Raw genomic sequence first — 19,530 nt, 5'->3', positions numbered from 1 at the left:
CATCTACACATAATACCTCATAATGACAAAGTGAAAACATGTTTTTAGAAATTTTTGCAAATGTATAGAAAATAATATACAGAAATAATAATTTACACAAGTATTTACACCCCTGAGTTAATTCTTTGTAGAAGCAACTTTGGTAGTGATTACAGCTATGAGTCTTTCTGGGTAAGTCTCTAAGAGCTTTCCAGACCTGGATTGCGCAATATTTTACAATTCTTTAAGCTTTGTCAAATTGGTTGTTGATCATAGACAACCATTTTCAGGTCTTACCATAGATTTTCAAGTAGAGTTAAGTCAAAACCATAACTTGACCACTCAGGAACATTCACATCTGCTTGGTAAGCAACTCCAGTGTAGATTTGGTCTTGTGTTTTAGGTTATTGTCCTGCTGAAATGTGAATTAATCTCCCAGTGTCTGTTGGAAAGCAGACTGAAACAAGTTTTCCTCTAGGATTTTGCCTGTGCTTAGATCTATTCCATTTATTTTTAATCCTGAAAAACTCCCCAGTCCTTAACGATTACAAGCATACCCATAACATGATGCAGCCACCACTGTGCTTGAAAATATGGAGAGTGGTACTCAGTAATGTTCTGTATTGGATTTGCTCCAAACATAACACTTTATATTCAGGACAACAAGTTAATTGCTTTGCAACATTTTTTGCAGTATTACTTTAGTGCCTTGTTCCAAAGAGTTTGGAATGTTTGGAATATCTGTATTCTGTACAGGCTTCCTTCTTTTCACTGTCAATTAGATTTGCATTGTGGTGTAACTACAATGTTGTTGATCCATCCTCAATTTTCTCCTGTCACAGCCAAATTCACTGCTTAACTGTGAGGGACCTTACAGATGATTGTTTGTGTCGGGAACAGAGATGCGGTAGTCATTTAAACAATAATGTTAAACACTTTTATTGCACACAATAAAGTCCATGCAACTTATGTGACTTTTTAAGCAAAATTGTACTCCTGAACTTATTTTAACTTGCCATAACAAAGGGGTTGACTATTTATTGACTTAAGACATTTCAGATTTTCATTTTTTATTAATTCGACATTATTGGGTATTGTGTGTAGGCCAGTGACAAAAAATCTAAATGTAATCAATGTTTTATTCAGGCTGTAACACAACAAATGTAGAATAAGTCAAGTGGTGTGAATACTTTCTAAAGGCACTGTATATGTATCTATTTTTCTAGCTTCTATTTGACCCTTTATTAGTGTTACTAAAATGTTACTGCTGTTTTAATGTCACAACAAGGATAATATGACATATTGTCATATAGTTGATAAAGATCACTAGATATTGTTGTTATGGTACACATCCTTATAGTGGGACGGTATAATTGACTTTGAAAGTGGTTACATAAGTAGGAGAGAGTGAGGTTGACCAATGGATTCTCTTTGAAAGAAGATTCATTGAAACATACAGCTACTATACCAAAGAAACCAAAGAAAAGTTAGGCTAATTCATTTGTTTAGTCTTTTAATTTTTTTCCCTATTTTCCTGTGATATAAGTACATTGAGTACATTTTCTTAAAGCCGGAGTCCTTAGTTGTTACATCCATTTTTGGACTTATAAATTAATGATATATACCCATTGATTCTTTAAGAATATAACTTAGAAATTAATCATGAGCTTAGTTCAAATGTCATACCATATCAGAACCCAAAATATAAGCTTGTTTTACTCTAATATTTGTAAACAATGTAAATGTAAACGAACACTGTATAGCCTCCAAACATTAAAACTGATAATGTTGATGTCATGGGTGGTCAGTCTTTGCATCCACAGCTCTGTCTATGAATTTAAGAGTGGTTACATTTCTCCAGGCCCATATCTCAGTTTTTATACCAAAACAGAGGTGGGGTGACCTCTTTGTTATTGTTTCAGTTCAGGATTCTAGCTTTGTGTTATTGTTTTGATTTCAGAAAAATGTTTCAATGATTTACCTGAGACATGAATTCCCAGCAAAGAAATGTGCTTTATGAGTCTTTATATGTATACTGAACAAAAATATAAATGCAACATGCAACAATTTCAAAGATTTTACTGAGTTACAGTGTATATAAGGAAGTCAGTCAATTGAAATAAATTCATTACGCCCTAATCTATGGATTTCACATGACTGAGCAGGGGCGCAGGGACTTGGGAGTCAGGTCCGCCCACTGGGGAGCCAAGCACAGCCAATCAGAATGAGTTTTTCCCCACAAAAGGGCTTTATTTCAGACAGAAATACTCCTCATCCCTCAGCGACTTATGGTAGAGAAACTAACATTAAATTCTCTGGCAACAGCTCTGTTGGACATTCCTGCAGTCAGCATGCCAATTGCATGCTCCCTCAAAACTTGAGACATCTGTGGCATTGTGTTGTGACAAAACTGTACATTTTAGAGTGGCCTTTTATTGTCCCCAGCACAAGGTGCACCTGTGTAATGATCATGCTGTTTAATCAGCTTCTTGATATGCCACACCTGTCAGGTGGATGGATTATCTTGGCAAAGGAGAAATGCTCACTAACAGGAATGTAAACAAATTTGTGTACAAAATTTGAGAAAAATAAGCTTTTTGTGCGTATGGAACATTTCTGGGATCTTTTATTTCAGCTCATGAAACATGGGACCAACACTTTACATGTTGAGTTCATAGTTTTGTTCAGTATACATACAACACATTTTAAAGCTTGATTTAATGTATTATGAATTATGCTACGTAGGGGAGTGAAAATGTAAGGGAGTTACCCCACATTTCTCTTTACCTCTCTTTTTAATGTAGGAGTCAAGTTTCACCCCTAGACCAAGAATCAGACAAGCAACAGATTTACGACTTTATTTATAATGCACTTTGTATTTAGCAGGTAAGAACGTTCCATTGAAATTGAGTTCTTGTTATTTAGTGATATTGAACAGAAGTGTGTGTTCATTTGTACTACTTTATTTGACAATGTATGTACCTTTTTATTTGAAATCGTGTTGTTGTTTGATGGCCAAATTTACAAAACATTTCTCAAATTCCTTTTTTATTCAAATGTTATATTAGGCTAATATAACATTTGCTGTAATAACATTGTGGCTTTGGAAATGTTTGATCTGGCTGTGTTTCTATCAGTAGACGTTGTCTGTGAATACTGCACACTTGATACTATTTGTAAATAAAAACCTTGATGTTTCTGTTTGAATGTTTATTTACTAATCAATTTATGTTCTTGAATCCCATTCTGACCTCAGACTGCACCTGATGTCTTGTTTGACCTGTCTGCTTTCCTCACTGCTGATAGCCTGCTACTAACACCCATCACACACAAACAATCTCTCAGCAACCCAATGTGGCCACACTACAGTACCCACAGGTCACCACATCAGGGCAGGCAGCACTAGAGATGGGGTGGCCTATAGAGGGCTGCTGAGGGGAGGATGGCTCATAATAATGGCTGGAACGGAGTGAATGGAATCAAACTATGTGTTTGATGTATTTGATACTAGTCTACTCATTCCGCTCCAGCCATTACAACAAGTCCGTCCTCCCAAATTAAGGTGCCACCAACCTCCTGTGACCTATACAATGGAGATTTGCTTGATTGACCCCATTTTACCTTGTTATCCATGATGGCATGCACACACTCACAGCTCAGGTGTGAACTTAGACCACACATTTAAGCCTGAAGATCTTGCTCCACCTAATGCAGGTGTCAAACTCATTCCATGGAGGGCCTAATGTCTGCAGGTTTTTGTTTTTTCCTTTCAATTAAGTCTTAGACAACAGGGTGAGGGGAAGTTCCTTACTAATTAGTGACCTTAATTCATCAATCAAGTACAAGAGAGGAGTGAAAACCTGCAGACACTTGGCCCTCCGTGGAATGATTTTGACACGTGCCCTAATGTCTCTTCCTGCCCTTCCTTGTTGGAACATGCAATCTCCTCTGAGTACCAGCATCACTCAGGAGATAGGCCAGACTGTCCCAGTCACTGATTCCTAAACGGTGGGTCAAGACCCAATTGGGCCATGGCCAGCTTGTCATGGGTCATGGCTGGATTTGGTCTGGGTTGTAGGGTTGTCTATATTTGGTGGGTCACACCATAGATTTAGATCAACCTCGCATCATTGAATCTGTCCCATTACAACGTCTGTGAGAGCATGGACAGCGCCATTGAAGCCATCTCCATTTTGAAGCAGTCCATTTTCTGTGGACACAAACTGAGTGTCCACACTGCCACCTGTACTGTGTTGTTAAAACAGATATAAAGCCAAGGTTGGCGATTTACTGTCACCTGCAGTTATGGAATGCTTGCTCACAAGTATAATTCATTGGCTGATCCCACCTGATTACCCAGATGGAATCATGTGATCCTTCCTTAACCCATAGAAAGTCCCACCCAGTTGACTACTTCAAAATGGTGCCGCCCATGCTAAAACGACCTTTTGGGCCCTAGTCATTCTCTATGGGTCACGCAAACACTTGGGCTATAAGTGGGTAACAATTGGGGTTGCAAAATTCCAGGAACTTTCAATAAATTCCTTGGTTTTCCACAAATCCTGGTTGGATTTCCTGCTTATTCTGGGAAATCTCCAACTGGAATTTTGGGAAAACCAGGGAATTTATTGAAAGTTCCCAGAATTTTGCAACCCTAGTCACAATGGAAAAAAAGGTCTGGGGAATACCGTTCACTGTAACAAAAACATTTAGAATTTGATCTGCCGACATCTGTAAACTAAGTCAAATAATAATCACTCAAACACACAGGAGTATTGTCTCAGTTCACTTTTTATTGTTTCACAACAGTTGACTGGCACCCGTGTACCGTGGTTTTGTTTTTGCTACATATAACACAGATGACCTATCCATCTTTACATTGCTGTAAAACAAAAATAAATAAATACTAAATCAAACACTATCCCAGGAAGTAGTGGTGGTGGGGTCTGGGGGACAGAAGTAGTTTTGTTGGGGTCTGGGGGACAGAAGTATTAATTTAGTGTCCTTTCTCACAAAAGTCTGTCTCTTTGTTGAGTTGGAACAGTGTGACATCCCAACTCCATTTTGGCAACTTTGCACTTCAAGAATACCCAGATAGGTCTACTGTGATTCAGTATCGTGTAGTGTACAGCAGCCCTGCCTGTAGGTTGGCTCACTGCTGTGTGTCTGTCACACCAAACACTCAGAGAATAACTAGAGAAGACTAAGAGATCATTTTTTTGTACCTAGACTTTCCTATGTAAACAACATTTAGTAAAACTTCTGTAGTTGTCAGAGCTGGAAGTGATCAAAATATGGATTTGTAAAGCCTTCATCACAACCAGTGAGGATGATGCAGGACAGCCTGGCCACCACTGGAGGCTACTACAGATGCAGTTAGTATTGCCAATCTAAAAGGTACAGCTCTTTAAAGCCTGTATAATGCTTAAATATTGATAAAGTGCAGCAGACAATCCTAATTCTGCATTTTCCATATTCAGTCTAATGAAACGTTAATCCAATGACAAACAACTAATGCAAATATCTACGAGTCAATTCAGGCATAATGTATCATTAGACATGTATCCTTAACATTGTTATTCATTCAATACATTTGAATATTTCAGCGATTACATAATATTGAAAGATATATTAGTGCTCCATGTTTGTTGTCCTTTTCAATTCAATCACATTAAGAGGAATCTGATGCCTTTTCCTGGCTTGACTGATGATTCAGGTCGTTTCAGACTTATCATAGGGTGATGTCCCAATAACCACCCATAGCTTGCTTTCCTTTTAGATCACAGATCTGACAGGATTGGATGGGCATCAGTATTATGAAGGACACCTATCCAGCCCTTTCACATATCCATGATGGTTATGGTTGAAAGAAAGCCATTACAGGCATCTGGGACACATGTTTGTACTTCAGTGAGCCTCATTCATTCAGGCTCTTAGAGGGTAATAGAGGTCCCTTCAGGACGGTGCAACATTATCAACAATACAGATAGAAATAGAATGTATAGAACTGACAGGATTCCCTGTTCCATACCACACAGAACCACGCCTGTTCTAAACATTTCAATCCAAAATGTTTTGTGATGTCATCACTCTCCTGTCATGAATAATCTAAATGTTCCAATTGGAGGTTGATTCTATTGTGTCAACAGGGAACACTAACAATCTTTCTCAAATGCACCCAACACTAACACGAGTCTGGTCCATCTGTGTGTATGGAGGATTAACCCTCATCTCCACATGCAGTTCTACAGTAGCTCTTACAAAACAGAAGATGTAACAAACAAAAATAAACAATAAATTAAATCTGTGTGTTGCAAACAATATTCTAACAAGAATTTACAAAAAAAAGAAGTATACGTTGTAATAAGCTGCCGTTGTAACTTCTTAAAACCCACTGTAGCGTATTATAGAGTTGGGTTTAACAGTCTTGTGAAGGAAACGCCAGTGGTCATTGACATGAGTCGTCGTCTTTAGTGTTCACTGCTCAATTGTTGCCTTATTGGTCAGTTTTTCTGGGAACATTTCCCATAGATGGTTGATCATAACAAATTTAACATGAGAATGACATTTTTATGGTCTAAGGCTAAGCAGTAAGGACCAGCGTCATCTCCTTCATAGAGGCTACAGTATTAAAGTGGGACTTTGATAATGCTGATAGAGACATGCTAACCTGGAGCCAAGAAGTTAGAGTACAGCACAGCAGACAACTAGGGCTGCATCTTAACAGGTTAAAGTAGCTTCCTCAGCCGCCGGGCATTCTGTCCTTCACACAGTGACCGGTTAGAACTGGACCGGTTGGAAACACACTGGTCCGTTGCCCCAATGTTAGATCAGTTACAGATGGAGAGGAAGTCACTTCAGACTGATGAGTTGCAGCCTGTTTGTGATGGAAGGTTGTGGCCCTGCTTGCTACCCTGAATAAAATACATATTTATTTCACAGTTCACTTCAACGTCACGGAAAAGAAGGGAGGAGGAGAGGTATAGTGACGAGAAGGGGGCTTTGAGTGAGTCAACTAACTGTGCAGTATGTAGGGTAGTAGTGGACACTTCGTAGTGTGGTAGCGTACAGATCAGCCGCTAGCAGCAACAGACAGTAGTGGATGAGTGGTGAACTCCTGAACTGCCTGTTTGTGCTGGCCAGTCTCTTAAACAGGATAGCAACAAGTCCTCCTCACAAAGAAAGAGGAAATAAAAGTGAGGAATGGAATGAATCTAGGGAGGAGAAAAAGGCTTGTGTCCCATGTTGGAATGAGAGATGAAGAGGTGGAGGAGGGGATGAAGACGAGAGAGGAAGAAGGGAATGTTCTACGGTTGTTCCTCATTCTTCTTTAAAGATATGCGTTTCTTCCTGGCAGCCAGCATCTCATAGAAGGGGTCCACGCTGACCGCAGAGCTGGAGAGTGGGATGGAAGAAACAGAATAGAGGAATGTTAGTCTGATGCATTTCTAAATGTATCCATCCATACACCCTACTCTCCCTTCATGCCTGCCTCCCTCCCTACGTACTTGATGTGGTGGATCCATTCGTCTTTCTCCTCAGGTGTGGGGGCAGAGATGCGGTACACGTTGTGGTTCCCCTCCACCACTCTGCCGTCTGCCTCCGTCTTACAGGCCTTGATCAGCTGACCACGGTTGTTGGGGATGTACAGCTCAAAGCAGTTCTGGGAGGGAAGAGCAGGAGTCAGGAGAAATGGTGCAGTGATCATGTCCTATGTTGACATTCTAAATGTATTGATAAGACTCACAGGTTTCCTGGGGTCTTCAACCTCCCGGATACTCAGGTTCTCTAGGGGAATGATACCTCTGGGCTCCTTATCCTGAACACACACATTATACACACACTGTAGTACAGAACACTGATCCACGTTACAATGTTCTGTTACATAGCTCTTTACCCTCTCTGTACTGGATTACATTTCCATCACATTGCTCTACAATGGCACTTTGACAGCTATAATGTTGACTTACTGTAGTATACTCAAAGTAGTAAAGGCAGTTGTCTGTGAGAATGAACCATCTTCTTTTCCAGGTCTTCACCCGTCCTCCTGAAATACAAACAGACCAATAGAGGCATGAGACAGGGTGGTATCTGGAGGTTAGCAGAATACCAACTGGACTGGAGAAACTCATTCCATTTGACTGCTCCACATACTGAAGTAAATATTCCATTACTACACATCACCTTCAGGATATTACAGCTATTCAGACAGCTTGTATAGCCTTACATGTCCAATGTTACTGTGCCTTTGTATGTCAATTCATCTCACACGGTAATATGTGACACCTAATGTCTGTCAAAAGGCATATGTGGACAATAACTTTTCTTCTATACTGCCTGTTGGCCGTTTTGGTTCCATAAGAATGATATTGTTTCTCATGGACCCATTCTCCCAGTACATACCTCCTGAGAAACAAGCGGCAGCAGCAGTATGGAAATCACAGGGAGAAGCAGAGACAACAGGGACCAGAGGTTTCGGGGGGAGGGAGAGAAGGGTCGGGAGGGAGAAGACGGCAGAGATATTAGTGACAAACAGATCACAGACCCCACCATGCAAGAGAAGACAGTTCAGACTGCCATGATGCAAGAGAGTGAGGTACTGAGGGAAGCTCCATGTAGAAGTCGCTCATAGACACATATCTAGGATCAGTTTACTGTGGCCCAATCCTAAACTTAACATAGTGGAGAAAACACAAACGGATCTTATATGAGAATCCAAGGGCAGCTCCCTCAGTATGGACAATTCTGTCTATTTACCCATCATGCAATGGCAGTCTTAAGATCATAATACATGGACGATGTTTTAGGCAACATTGCTGGACAACAAGTCTGGCAATATTGCCTCAGAACATTGGCGGTGTATCATTATCTTTAGTGTAAACCTGAGAGAGAAGGAAGCAGGCACATAACAGCACAAAGCCTTAGGAGAGAGAGCACACAAGTTTACGCTCACTATCCAAAAACCCTGGGGCTGATCAGGACGGTTACAGACATTACAGAACGTTAATATGTTTTTAAGCCATCCAAATAATCCATATTTGGTTTTGAAACTACCTTGAGGTGATCGGCAGAGAGAAGCTGCAGTACCCCCTCCCACCACCCGGCGTTGCCACGGCCAACTCACCTAGTTTGAGGAGCCAGCCCTCTCTGTCGGGGTTGAAGAAGGTGTGTGTCAGGTCGTTCCCATCATCCTCAGGGATCTTGAAGGGCTCGTTCTTGATGCTGTCATAAAGATTCTGTGGTAGACAGAGACATTCAGAGGGGTTGGGTTAAATGGGAAAGACAGATTTCAGTTGAATGCATTCATTTCCTTTCCATTGAGGAGAGACAAACAGCAGGGAGATTCACTATAACATACTGATATTTTATCTGAACTAGAGCTTCATTCTGAACCCCTCCAAACTGATGAAAAAAAGATGAACAATCACTCAGTCAAGAGCCAACGACAACTCACTTCCACAGAAACTCCCCTAGCCCCTCCCCATAGCTCCTAGGTTCCCCTCCCTCACTCACTCTGAGCAGGTCCTCTGGCAGGTCTCCACCCTCGTTGATGCCTCTGTTCATGGAGATGAAGCGGTCCAATCCAGGCTTGTCTCTCACATTGGGGTTGTGGAGGCTGGTGTTCAGCATGATGATAGCAAACGACAGCACATAGCACGTATCTGAGGAGAGAGCGGAACCATAGGATGAGAAGTGGCTAGTAGACCTCGGTGTTATAACGACGGTAAGTGTGTGTACCAGTGCTCTGAAAGACCCCAGGGTTGCAGTGACAGTATCTCTGGGCAAAGGCCTCCATCATCCTGTCAATCTTTTGAGCCTCGCCAGGCAGACGGAAACTCCACAGGAACTGCCTGCAGGGGTCACACAAAGGTCAGAGGTCAAAAGGTCAGAGAGAGCACTGGCTGCCATGGTAACAAAGTCACTGATGTAGTGTTTTTATCCTCTAGAATTTGAAATTGATGTACTGTTTTTTATTAAATGTCAGAGCTTATCATAGAGGACACCCCAGCTTACCGGAGAGCCTGGACCAGGTTGAGATCAGTGAACTCATGAAGGTCAACAAATGCCTGCAGAACCTTGAGATTAAAGTCCTCCCTACAGAAGAGAAGAGGAACGTAGACTTCTGATGCTGTTCAGCCCAACAATAACAAAGAATAAAATAGCAAGGTAGAGAGAGGGAATGGTTACCTCTCTCCCAGGTAGTCTCCTATAGCAGTCTTGTTGAGTCCCTCTCCTTTGTACAGGAACTGGGCAACATCCTCTTGAGTGTGTCTGAGCAACTCATTCTCCACCAGGAACACAATACCCTACACACACACACACACACACACAGAGAGAGAGGGTAACTACAATCAAAAGAGAGTAAACGCTCAAGAGATTGATGAGAAGACAGACAGTAAAAGAGAGGGGTTGGGGGGGGGGGGGGTGTAGAGTGAAGCTGATCAGATTTATGTATCCATTCCATGTCCCCTTTTCACCTTTTTGGGGTCCATGTTAAACTTCTTCCTTCCCATGGCCACATGCCTGTTCTTCTGTAGAGTTTTACTGCAGGGAGGAGAGACAAGGAGTGGATCTCATTCAACACAATACCTCTCCATCAATTATACATACAGATAGAGGGTAATGGAGGGGACAGAGTGGGGAAGTCACACTAAAATAGCTCTTAGAAATGCTAAATTGACTGAAAACACAATCTCATTTGCAGCTATGACCTGGGGAAGTTGCCGGGGAGAGGAGAATAGTCGAAGAAGCCAATAGGAAGCTATATATTTTTACATAAACTTAAAAAGTGAAATTTCCATAGATGCAATATTGAGTAAATGCAGAGGTAACCTGAATGCATAGGAAGTTATTTTGGGAAACACGGCTGTCACATGGACTCTCTCTAATCATCCCATTATAATTCAACTTCAGATACACCAGGGGGGAGGGACTGTGCTACACACTGAATAATGGAACTGAAATATTCAGGGGAACAATCTGTGTGTTTTTCTCACCTGCCCTCTGTGCTGGTCTCCAGTCCCTCCACCTCTATGATGGCCTCTCTGAGCTCATCTCTGAGCCTCTGGATCTCCTGCAGCAGAGCTCCCTTCCTCCGACGGATGTCCTCCAGCTCAGAGCGCTCCTCTGGACTCAGGTCTACCGGGACTGTAGGAAAGGAGGGAGAAGAGGGGTGAGAGAATAAAGAGATGGATGGGGATAGAAAAACAGGGAGCATGGAAATGGGAGAGAATGGGAAAATGGTGGGGACAGAGAGAACTAAGTTAAAATTGACCTGAAACATGACAGTATTCAAAGTCTGTTTGCTACTGTGCATTTCCAAAATGCTTTGAGTTTCTTACTGAAAACAATAAGAAGTTTGAGTAAAAACCATGTTTTCCAAAACACAAAACTAGTCATATCCAATCCCATGTTCCAAACCATTGTTCAATTTCCTCTGTCTCTCCCCTCTCTATTCTTGCTTGTTTCTCCACTCACTGACCTGTACCTAATTCCTCCATTTCGCTTGTCTAGTCAAATGGAAACGTGTGGAAAATCAGGCGGTTGATGACGTGCTTCTCATTGCAGCCTTGATATACTGGAGCACTCAACCTTACAGCCTATTCATCGATAAAGAAAAGTTCAGAGCTCAGAAAACCAACTTGTCTTGCACAGAAGTAGCCTATCCACACGGAACAGAAGTACTGTAAATAAGAAAAACAAGTTCAAAATCAAATAAGCCGAAAAACTGGCTGCAGGGCTTTCACTCTGAAACATTCCATGGAATCCTGACAATCTCTAATGTGACAGTGGGAGTGGTTAGACATGACAAATACTAGTTGGGGACAGAGATAAGAGATCTGCATAAAACAAATATGTTTACTGTTGGTGCTGCATATGTGAACTATGCAGGACAATTTGTTTAAAAGAAAGTATTAATTCCAAATGACACTTCTCTCTAGCTACTGTCAATCTTCAGATGTTTTCAACTAAAGTAACTAAATGGATTAGGTGTGTTATCAGTGCTGCACTGATTTTTGTAGATTCTTCGCTCAGAGGATAGATTTTTTTCCTAACACAGCACTAACACACCTGTTTAGACTAATTATCAAGCCACTATCTAATTAGTTGTATCAGGTCAGGTGTGTTAGTGCTGCAACAACGATGTGCTGTCCTTTGGGTCCCCAGCCTGGACTGGAATTCAAAAATAGAGGCGACAGTATCGCTGCAAACCACAGTACTACCTCGGTAGAGTGACCAGGCCGCGATCAGGTTCATGTGTTTAGGATGCTAAATGACATCTGCAAGTCAACAACAACCCCGTTACCCCGCCCCTCAGAATGAGGTGAATAACTAACGAGCTAGCTAAGTTATTCAATGTTTTGATTATTGACGGACAGTGGGTAGGTTTAACATGAAATAGTAACCAATACTGTAATGAATAACGTTAGCTAGCTATTTGGATGAGTGGTCAAACTACAAATAGTTAACTACAACTAGTTACCCAGTAAGCCTAAAAAGAGTTAGCTAGTTTGCTAACTAGCGAGCTAACGGTAGCCAGTACTGTATTATTAGTTTACGTTGACTGCGGTTGTATGGGACTCTCATATGAGAAACATTGTATAACAAACAAAGATGACAACCATGCAGTACATTATAATGCAGACAACGTTAATATTGTTTAGTGACAACTATGCTCTAATTGTGTAGTGAAATACCTGCTGTTATAACTAGCTGGCTAGCTGAGTGTGTTATAAGCGAAGCGTTAGCGTAGAAATACTTACTGTAGTCCAGGTCATCCATTTTTGGCGCTTTGCTTTTAGGCATAAATATTTCAGAGTCGACTGTCATTCAATAAATGAAAAAGTAATGGATATATATGAAAATATATCCTCCAAATAAAAAGGAAATAAATAAATAACCAGCCTTGCGTACCGAAACCTGGGGCACAGACAAAGGAGGTGGTGGTACAGGAAGTGACGCAAACTTTTTGTTATAAATAAACACGTCCTCACTTTCGACCATGTTTGTAAGGAACTTTTGAACCCAGAAAGAAGCCACACAACCAAAGACACTGATAACAAGCCACTTTCATCTGTGACACAAACATCTGATGTTGTTTTGGCCAATATAGTAGAACTTGGTTTCTTTCCCAGTAACTGCCTGGAAAAGGGGTCACTATGTTTTTTTATTAAAGGCTCAAAGCAGCCGATTTTATCTCAATATCAAATCATTCCTGGGTAATAATTTAAATCAAATCAAATTTTATTGGTCACATACACATTTGTAGCAGATTTTATTGTGGGTGTAGCGAAATGCTTGTGTTCCTAGCTCCAACAGTGCAGTAGTATCTAACAATGCTCAACAATACACACAAATCCTAAAGTAAAATAATGAAATTAAGAAATATATAAATATTTGATTGAGCAATGTCGGAGTGGCATTGACTAAAATACAGTAGAATAGAATACAGTATATACATATGAGATTAGTATATTAAGTACCTTACTGTGATCATCAAGTTTACTTAATCATCAAGTTTGCGGACGACACTACAGGGGTAGGCTTGATTACCAACAACGACGAGACGGCCTACAGGGAGGAGGTGAGGGCCCTTGGAGTGTGGTGTCAGGAAAATAACCTCACACTTAACGTCAACAAAACAAAGGAGATGATTGTGGACTTCAGGAAACAGCAGAGGGAGCACCCCCCTATCCACATCGATGGGACAGTAGTGGAGAAGGTGGAAAGTTTTAAGTTCCTCGGTGAACACATCACGGACAAACTGAATTGGTCCACCCACACAGACAGCGTTGTGAAGAAGGCGCAGCAGCGCCTCTTCAACCTCAGGAGGCTGAAGAAATTCGGCTTGTCACCAAAAGCACTCACAAACTTCTACAGATGCACAATCGAGAGCATCCTGTCGGGCTGTATCACCGCCTGGTACGGCAACTGCTCCGCCCACAACCGTAAGGCTCTCCAGAGGGTAGTGAGGTCTGCACAACGCATCACCGGGGGCAAACTACCTGCCCTCCAGGACACCTACACCACCCGATGTCACAGGAAGGCCATAAAGATCATCAAGGACAACAACCACCCGAGCCACTGCCTGTTCACCCCGCTATCATCCAGAAGGCGAGGTCAGTACAGGTGCATCAAAGCAGGGACCAAGAGACTGAAAAACAGCTTCTATCTCAAGGCCATCAGACTGTTAAACAGCCACCACTAACTTTTAGTGGCCGCTGCCAACATACTGACTCAACTCCAGCCACTTTAATAATGGGAATTGATGGAAACTATGTAAAAATGTATCACTAGCCACTTTAAACAATGCCACTTAATATAATGTTTACATACCCTACATTACTCATCTCATATGTATATGTATATACTGTACTCTATATCATCTACTGCGTCTTGCCATCTTTATGTAATACATGTATCACTAGCCACTTTAAACTGCCACTTTATGTTTATATACCCTACATTACTCATCTCATATGTATATACTGTACTCTATACCATCTACTGCATCTTGCCTATGCCGTTCTGTACCATCACTCATTCATATATCTTTATGATTCTTTATCCCTTTACACTTGTGTGTATAAGGTAGTAGTTGTGGAATTGTTAGGTTAGATTACTTGTTGGTTATTACTGCATTGTCGGAACTAGAAGCACAAGCATTTCGCTACACTCGCATTAACATCTGCTAACCATGTGTATGTGACAAATAAAATTTGATTTGGATAATTTTTGATAATTTTAATTGAAAACAAACTAAAATAACTTTTTAGCAAAGAGTCATTTCACAAACAAGAATTTTGCTTGGACTGTCTGGGAGTGGTCTGAGTGGGGCGGAGTTTTTTAAAAACTTGCTGTTATTGGCAAAAAAGTTTGGAACTCTCTTTCTTATTGATCTTTCTTGTTAAGATTGAATCCTACTACACCGGCTCGGACGCTCGTCGGATGTGGTAGGACTTGAAAACTATTACGGACTACAAAGGTAAACCCAGACGCGAGCTGCCCAGTGACGCAAGACTACCAGACGAGCTAAATGCCTTTTATGCTCACTTCGAGGCAAGCAACACTGAAGCAAGCACGAGAGCACCAGCTGTTCTGGACGACTGTATGATAACGCTCTCGATAGCCAATGTGAGCAAGACCTTTAAGCAGGTCAACATTCACAAAGCCACGGGACCATACGGATTACGAGGACGTGTACTCAAAGCATGCGCAGACCAACTGGCAAGTGTCTTCACTGACATTTTCAACCTCTCCCTGACCGAGTCTGTAATACCTACATGTTTCAAGCAGACCACCATAGTCCCTGTGCCCAGGAAGCGAAGGTAACCTGCCTAAATGATTACAACCCCGTAGCACCCACATTGGTAGCCATGAAGTGCTTTAAAAGGCTTGTCATAGCTCACAACAACAGCATCCTCCCGGATACCCAAGACCTACTCCAATTCGCATACTGCCCCAATTGCACTCCACAATGCCCTTTCCCACCTGGACAAAAGGAACACCTATTTGAGAATGCTGTTCATTGACTACAGCTCAGTGTTCAACACCATAGTGCCCACAAAGCTCATCACTAAGCTAAGGACCCTGGGACTAAACATCTCCCTCTGCCACACTGATCCTCAACACTGGGGCCCCTCAAGGGTGTGTACTTAGTCCCCTCCTGTACTCCCTGTTCACCCACGACTGCTTGGCCAAGCACGACTCCAACACCATCATTAAGTTTGCTGATGACACAACAGTGGTAGGCCTGATCACCGACAACGATGAGACAGCCTATAAGGAGGTCAGAGACCTGGCAGTGTGGTGCCAGGACAACAACCTCTCCCTCAATGTGAGCAAGACAAAGGAGCTGATCGTGGACTACAGGAAAAGGCGGGCCAAATAGGCCCCCATTAACATCGACGGTGCTGTAGTGGAGCGGGTCGAGAGTTTCAAGTTCCTTGGTGTCCACATCACCAACAAACTATCATGGTCCAAACACACCAAGACAGTTGTGAAGAGGGCACGACAACACCTTTTCCCCCTCACGAGACTGAAAAGATTTGGCATGGGGTCCCCAAAGATCCTCAAAAAGTTCTGACCCCCTCCAATTGTTTTGTACACTGTTGCTTCTCGCTGTTTATTATCAATGAATAGTCACTTCACCCCTCCCTACATGTACAAATTACCTCAACTAACCTGTACCCCCGCACATAGACTCGGTACCGGTATCCCCTGTATATAGCCTCATTGTTATTTTGTGTTACTTTTTACTTTAGTTTGTGGTAAATATTTTCTTAATTCTTTCTTGAAGTACACTTGGTTAAGGGCTTGTAAGTAAGCATTTCACGGTAAGGTCTACACTTGTTGTATTCGGCGCATGTGACAAATAAAGTTTGATTTTGATTTGTCTATTAACTAATTTACCACATGGTGACGTCACCATAGAAAGGCCAAAGCTCCATCCCACCAAAACAGTCTGAAATTTTTTGCAGTATTTTCAAACAGCTCTTTCACTAAAAGGGCATTATCCACATTTTGACAGTATTATTCCAACTTCAGCGTGGAAATATATGTAAAACACCGAAAAATTAAGTTTTTGACTGCACTAGGCCTTTAATGATTAGGTGAGGGACAATGTTCAGCACTTACTTCCTTATCATCACTGAGAAAAGGTCAGGAGATGTGACCTCTCACAGGGCAGACCTGCAGATCACATGGGCAGCTACATGATTATGTAATGTACTCTGGAGTGTCAAATAACTCCTAATACAATTTGGACCTAGGGAAAACATATGCCAATATAGGTTTTTGCCTGACAAATGTCCAACACAAAAGGATGAGACATTGGTCTTTATAAAGACCCCCACCATGGATGAGTGTCAAGGAAGGGAAAATGCATCCTTTCTCCTCCCTTTCTTCAGGTGATCCAGAAATGATCGTATTGTGAGAAGGCAAGGTTGCCTCCCTGTCACGTGCTTGCAATCCAACCTTGTCAATTCAGTGATTACCTAAGGAAGGTAGCATTTCAATATATTTGATCAGGCTCTCTGAGATGCAACAAAGACAGAGACATATGAGTTTCAGGCTGGTTCAGGGATCAGATATCAAAAGGAAGGAGAGCCTACTTCAAAGAAGAGAGGAAGGAGGGAGGCCATGGGAAGCTTCCTTGTTTATCAGCGGACTGACACTTATTAAATCAGCGGACAGGCACTAGGGCTAGACTTTGTTATTAAGTCACGTTTCAAACAATGGTCTTCCAGATAAATATGCTAAGAATGTTGTCGGTAGGGTTATTTTTCCTCTGTTAAAGCAAATCAATGCCACATGTACTAAACAGATACGCCGAGTCTTTCCGTAAACAACAAAAACATGTTGGGTACTCCTGGGGGGGGGGGGGGGGGGGGTCGATGCAAGAGCAAGAACAATTACATTTTGTAGAGATAGACAAGTTTAAAAACATTTTAAAAAACATTTTAAAAACAATATATAACTATGAACTGTACATTATATGTATATATTTTCATTTTAGTAATAATTACAAGTTTATTACAGGCCAATCCATCTATAGACAATACATTTTACTGGCATTAGCAAGGGGTCACACCTTGGGTTGAAAAATTCAGTTAACCAGGGAATTTATTGAAAGTTTTCCCGAAATCCCGGTTGTAGGACCCTGGTCACAGACACTGAGCAGTACATCAGGTTTCAATTGTCACAGCGAGTCACTTAAAATTGAGAGTGAATAGTTTTGTAATTATTTGTCATAATGCACTGACACCAGCCCGAGAACCACCATCCAGTCTTGTGAAATGTTTTATCCTCAGGCCATAGATAGAAGGAAGCTTGGTGTATATCCTGTCAATTTACCTTGCATGACCAGGGATGGACAGCTTCAGTCTAGGGACCAAGGCCCCGTTTGAAATGAAATATTTTCCTTCCTTAAAGTAATCACTGATAAACTAACTGATTAGCAACACTGCATCAGCAAGGATTATATCACATAGCCTTCACCTATCAAGTCTTGTGATATCAGGGATTACTAAGAGGAAGGAGTAAAGGTTAAATAAAAAAATTAAGGGAGGATGGGCTGCATCAAAGTATTTGAACAGGGCCCAAAATTAGCAGACAAGAGAACACAGAGGCCTTGAATTACTCACACATGACTAATTCATATCAAGCGGCAGGGGTACTGTGGACCAAACAGCCCCAAGCAGTCAAACATGGCATAATTGATTGATACATGCTCATAAGATTAAATTCCTGACATATTAAATTTGTTCCGGTCACAAACACATAAGAATCGTGTTTTTGAGGTTAACAAAAACACCTGTTCAACATAGACATACTAGGTACAGTTGAAGTCGGAAGTTTACATACACCTTAGCCAAATACATTTAAACTCAGTTTTTCACAATTCCTGACATTGAATCCTAGTAAAAATTCCCTGTTTTAGGTCAGTTAGGATCACCACTTTATTTTAAGAATGTGAAATGTCAGAAAAATAGTAGAGAATGATTTATTTCAGCTTTTATTTCTTTCATCACATTCCCAATGGGTCAGAAGTTTACATACACTCAATTAGTATTTGGTAACATTGCCTTCAAATTGTTTAACTTGGGTCAAACGTTTAGGGTAGCCTTCCACAAGCTTCCCACAATAAGTTGGGTGAATTTTGGCCCATTCCTCCTGACAGAGCTGGTGGAACTGAGTCAGGTTTGTAGGCCTCCTTGCTCGCACACACTTTTTCAGTTCTGCCCAAAATGTTCTATAGGATTGAGGTCAGGGCTTTGTGATGGCCACTCCAATACCTTGACTTTGTTGTCCTTAAGCCATTTGCTACAACTTTGGAAGTATGCTTGGGGTCATTGTCCACTTGGAAGACCCATTTGTTGCTTCAATATATCCACATCATTTTCCATTCTCATGATGCCATCTATTTTGTGAAGTGCACCTGTCCCTCCTGCAGCAAAGCACCTCCACAACATAATGCTGCCACCCCATGCTTCACGGTTGGGATGGTGTTCTTCGGCTTGCAAGCCTCCCAAACCTCCCCATTTCCCCTCCAAACATAACAATGGTCATTATAGCCAAACATTTCTATTTTTGTTTCATCAGACCATTGGACACTTCTCCAAAAAGTACAATCTTTGTCCCCACGTGCAGTTGCAAACCGTCGTCTGGCTTTTTATGCCGGTTTTGGAGCAGTGGCTTCTTCCTTTCTGAGCGGCCTTTCAGGTTATGTCGATATAGGACTCGTTCTACTGTGGATATAGATACTTTTGTACCCGTTTCCTCCAGCATCTTCACAAGGTCCTTTGCTGCTGTTCTGGGATTGATTTGCACTTTTTGCACCTTCCTGAGCGGTATGACGGCTGCGTGGTCCCATAGTGTTTATACTTGCATAGTACTGTTTGTACAGATGAATGTGGTACCTTCAGGCATTTGTAAATTGCTCCCAAGGATGAACCAGACTTGTGGTCTTGGCTGATTTGTTTTTATTTTCCCATGATGTCAAGCAAAGAGGCACTGAGTTTGAAGGTAGGCCTTGAAATACATCCAAAG

General features: G+C 41.5%; 1 protein-coding gene across 1 annotated transcript; it reads right to left on the bottom strand.

The window, feature by feature from the left end:
- Positions 1-4,752: 4,752 nt before the first annotated feature.
- Positions 4,753-12,920, bottom strand: LOC120048727 (cytohesin-2). The gene is made up of 12 exons (XM_038994899.1): positions 12,744-12,920; positions 10,977-11,127; positions 10,458-10,524; positions 10,168-10,286; positions 9,994-10,074; positions 9,718-9,830; positions 9,493-9,641; positions 9,104-9,215; positions 7,950-8,026; positions 7,727-7,798; positions 7,488-7,642; positions 4,753-7,374 (listed from the first exon to the last, which is right to left on the bottom strand). Exons 1-12 carry the CDS (start codon positions 12,808-12,810, stop codon positions 7,287-7,289), a joined length of 1,251 nt encoding a protein of 416 aa, XP_038850827.1. The 5' UTR covers positions 12,811-12,920; the 3' UTR covers positions 4,753-7,286.
- Between the last annotated feature and the right edge of the window lie 6,610 nt (positions 12,921-19,530).

The sequence above is a fragment of the Salvelinus namaycush genome, chromosome 5 (assembly GCF_016432855.1).
Source record: "Salvelinus namaycush isolate Seneca chromosome 5, SaNama_1.0, whole genome shotgun sequence".
Classification (NCBI taxonomy): domain Eukaryota; kingdom Metazoa; phylum Chordata; class Actinopteri; order Salmoniformes; family Salmonidae; genus Salvelinus; species Salvelinus namaycush.
Note: the sequence above shows the minus strand (reverse complement) of the source record. Positions and strands in the feature narration are given on the sequence as shown.

Bases quoted from the DNA above. Each gene is read 5' to 3' on its own strand.
- LOC120048727 (XM_038994899.1), bottom strand. From the start codon at position 12,810: ATGACAGTCGACTCTGAAATATTTATGCCTAAAAGCAAAGCGCCAAAA. The intron at 10,525-10,976 runs GTGAGAAAAACA...TCCTCCCTGCAG, and splicing joins GAGACCAGCACAGAGGGCAG to TAAAACTCTACAGAAGAACA. The intron at 10,287-10,457 runs GTGAAAAGGGGA...GTGTGTGTGTAG, and splicing joins TTAACATGGACCCCAAAAAG to GGTATTGTGTTCCTGGTGGA.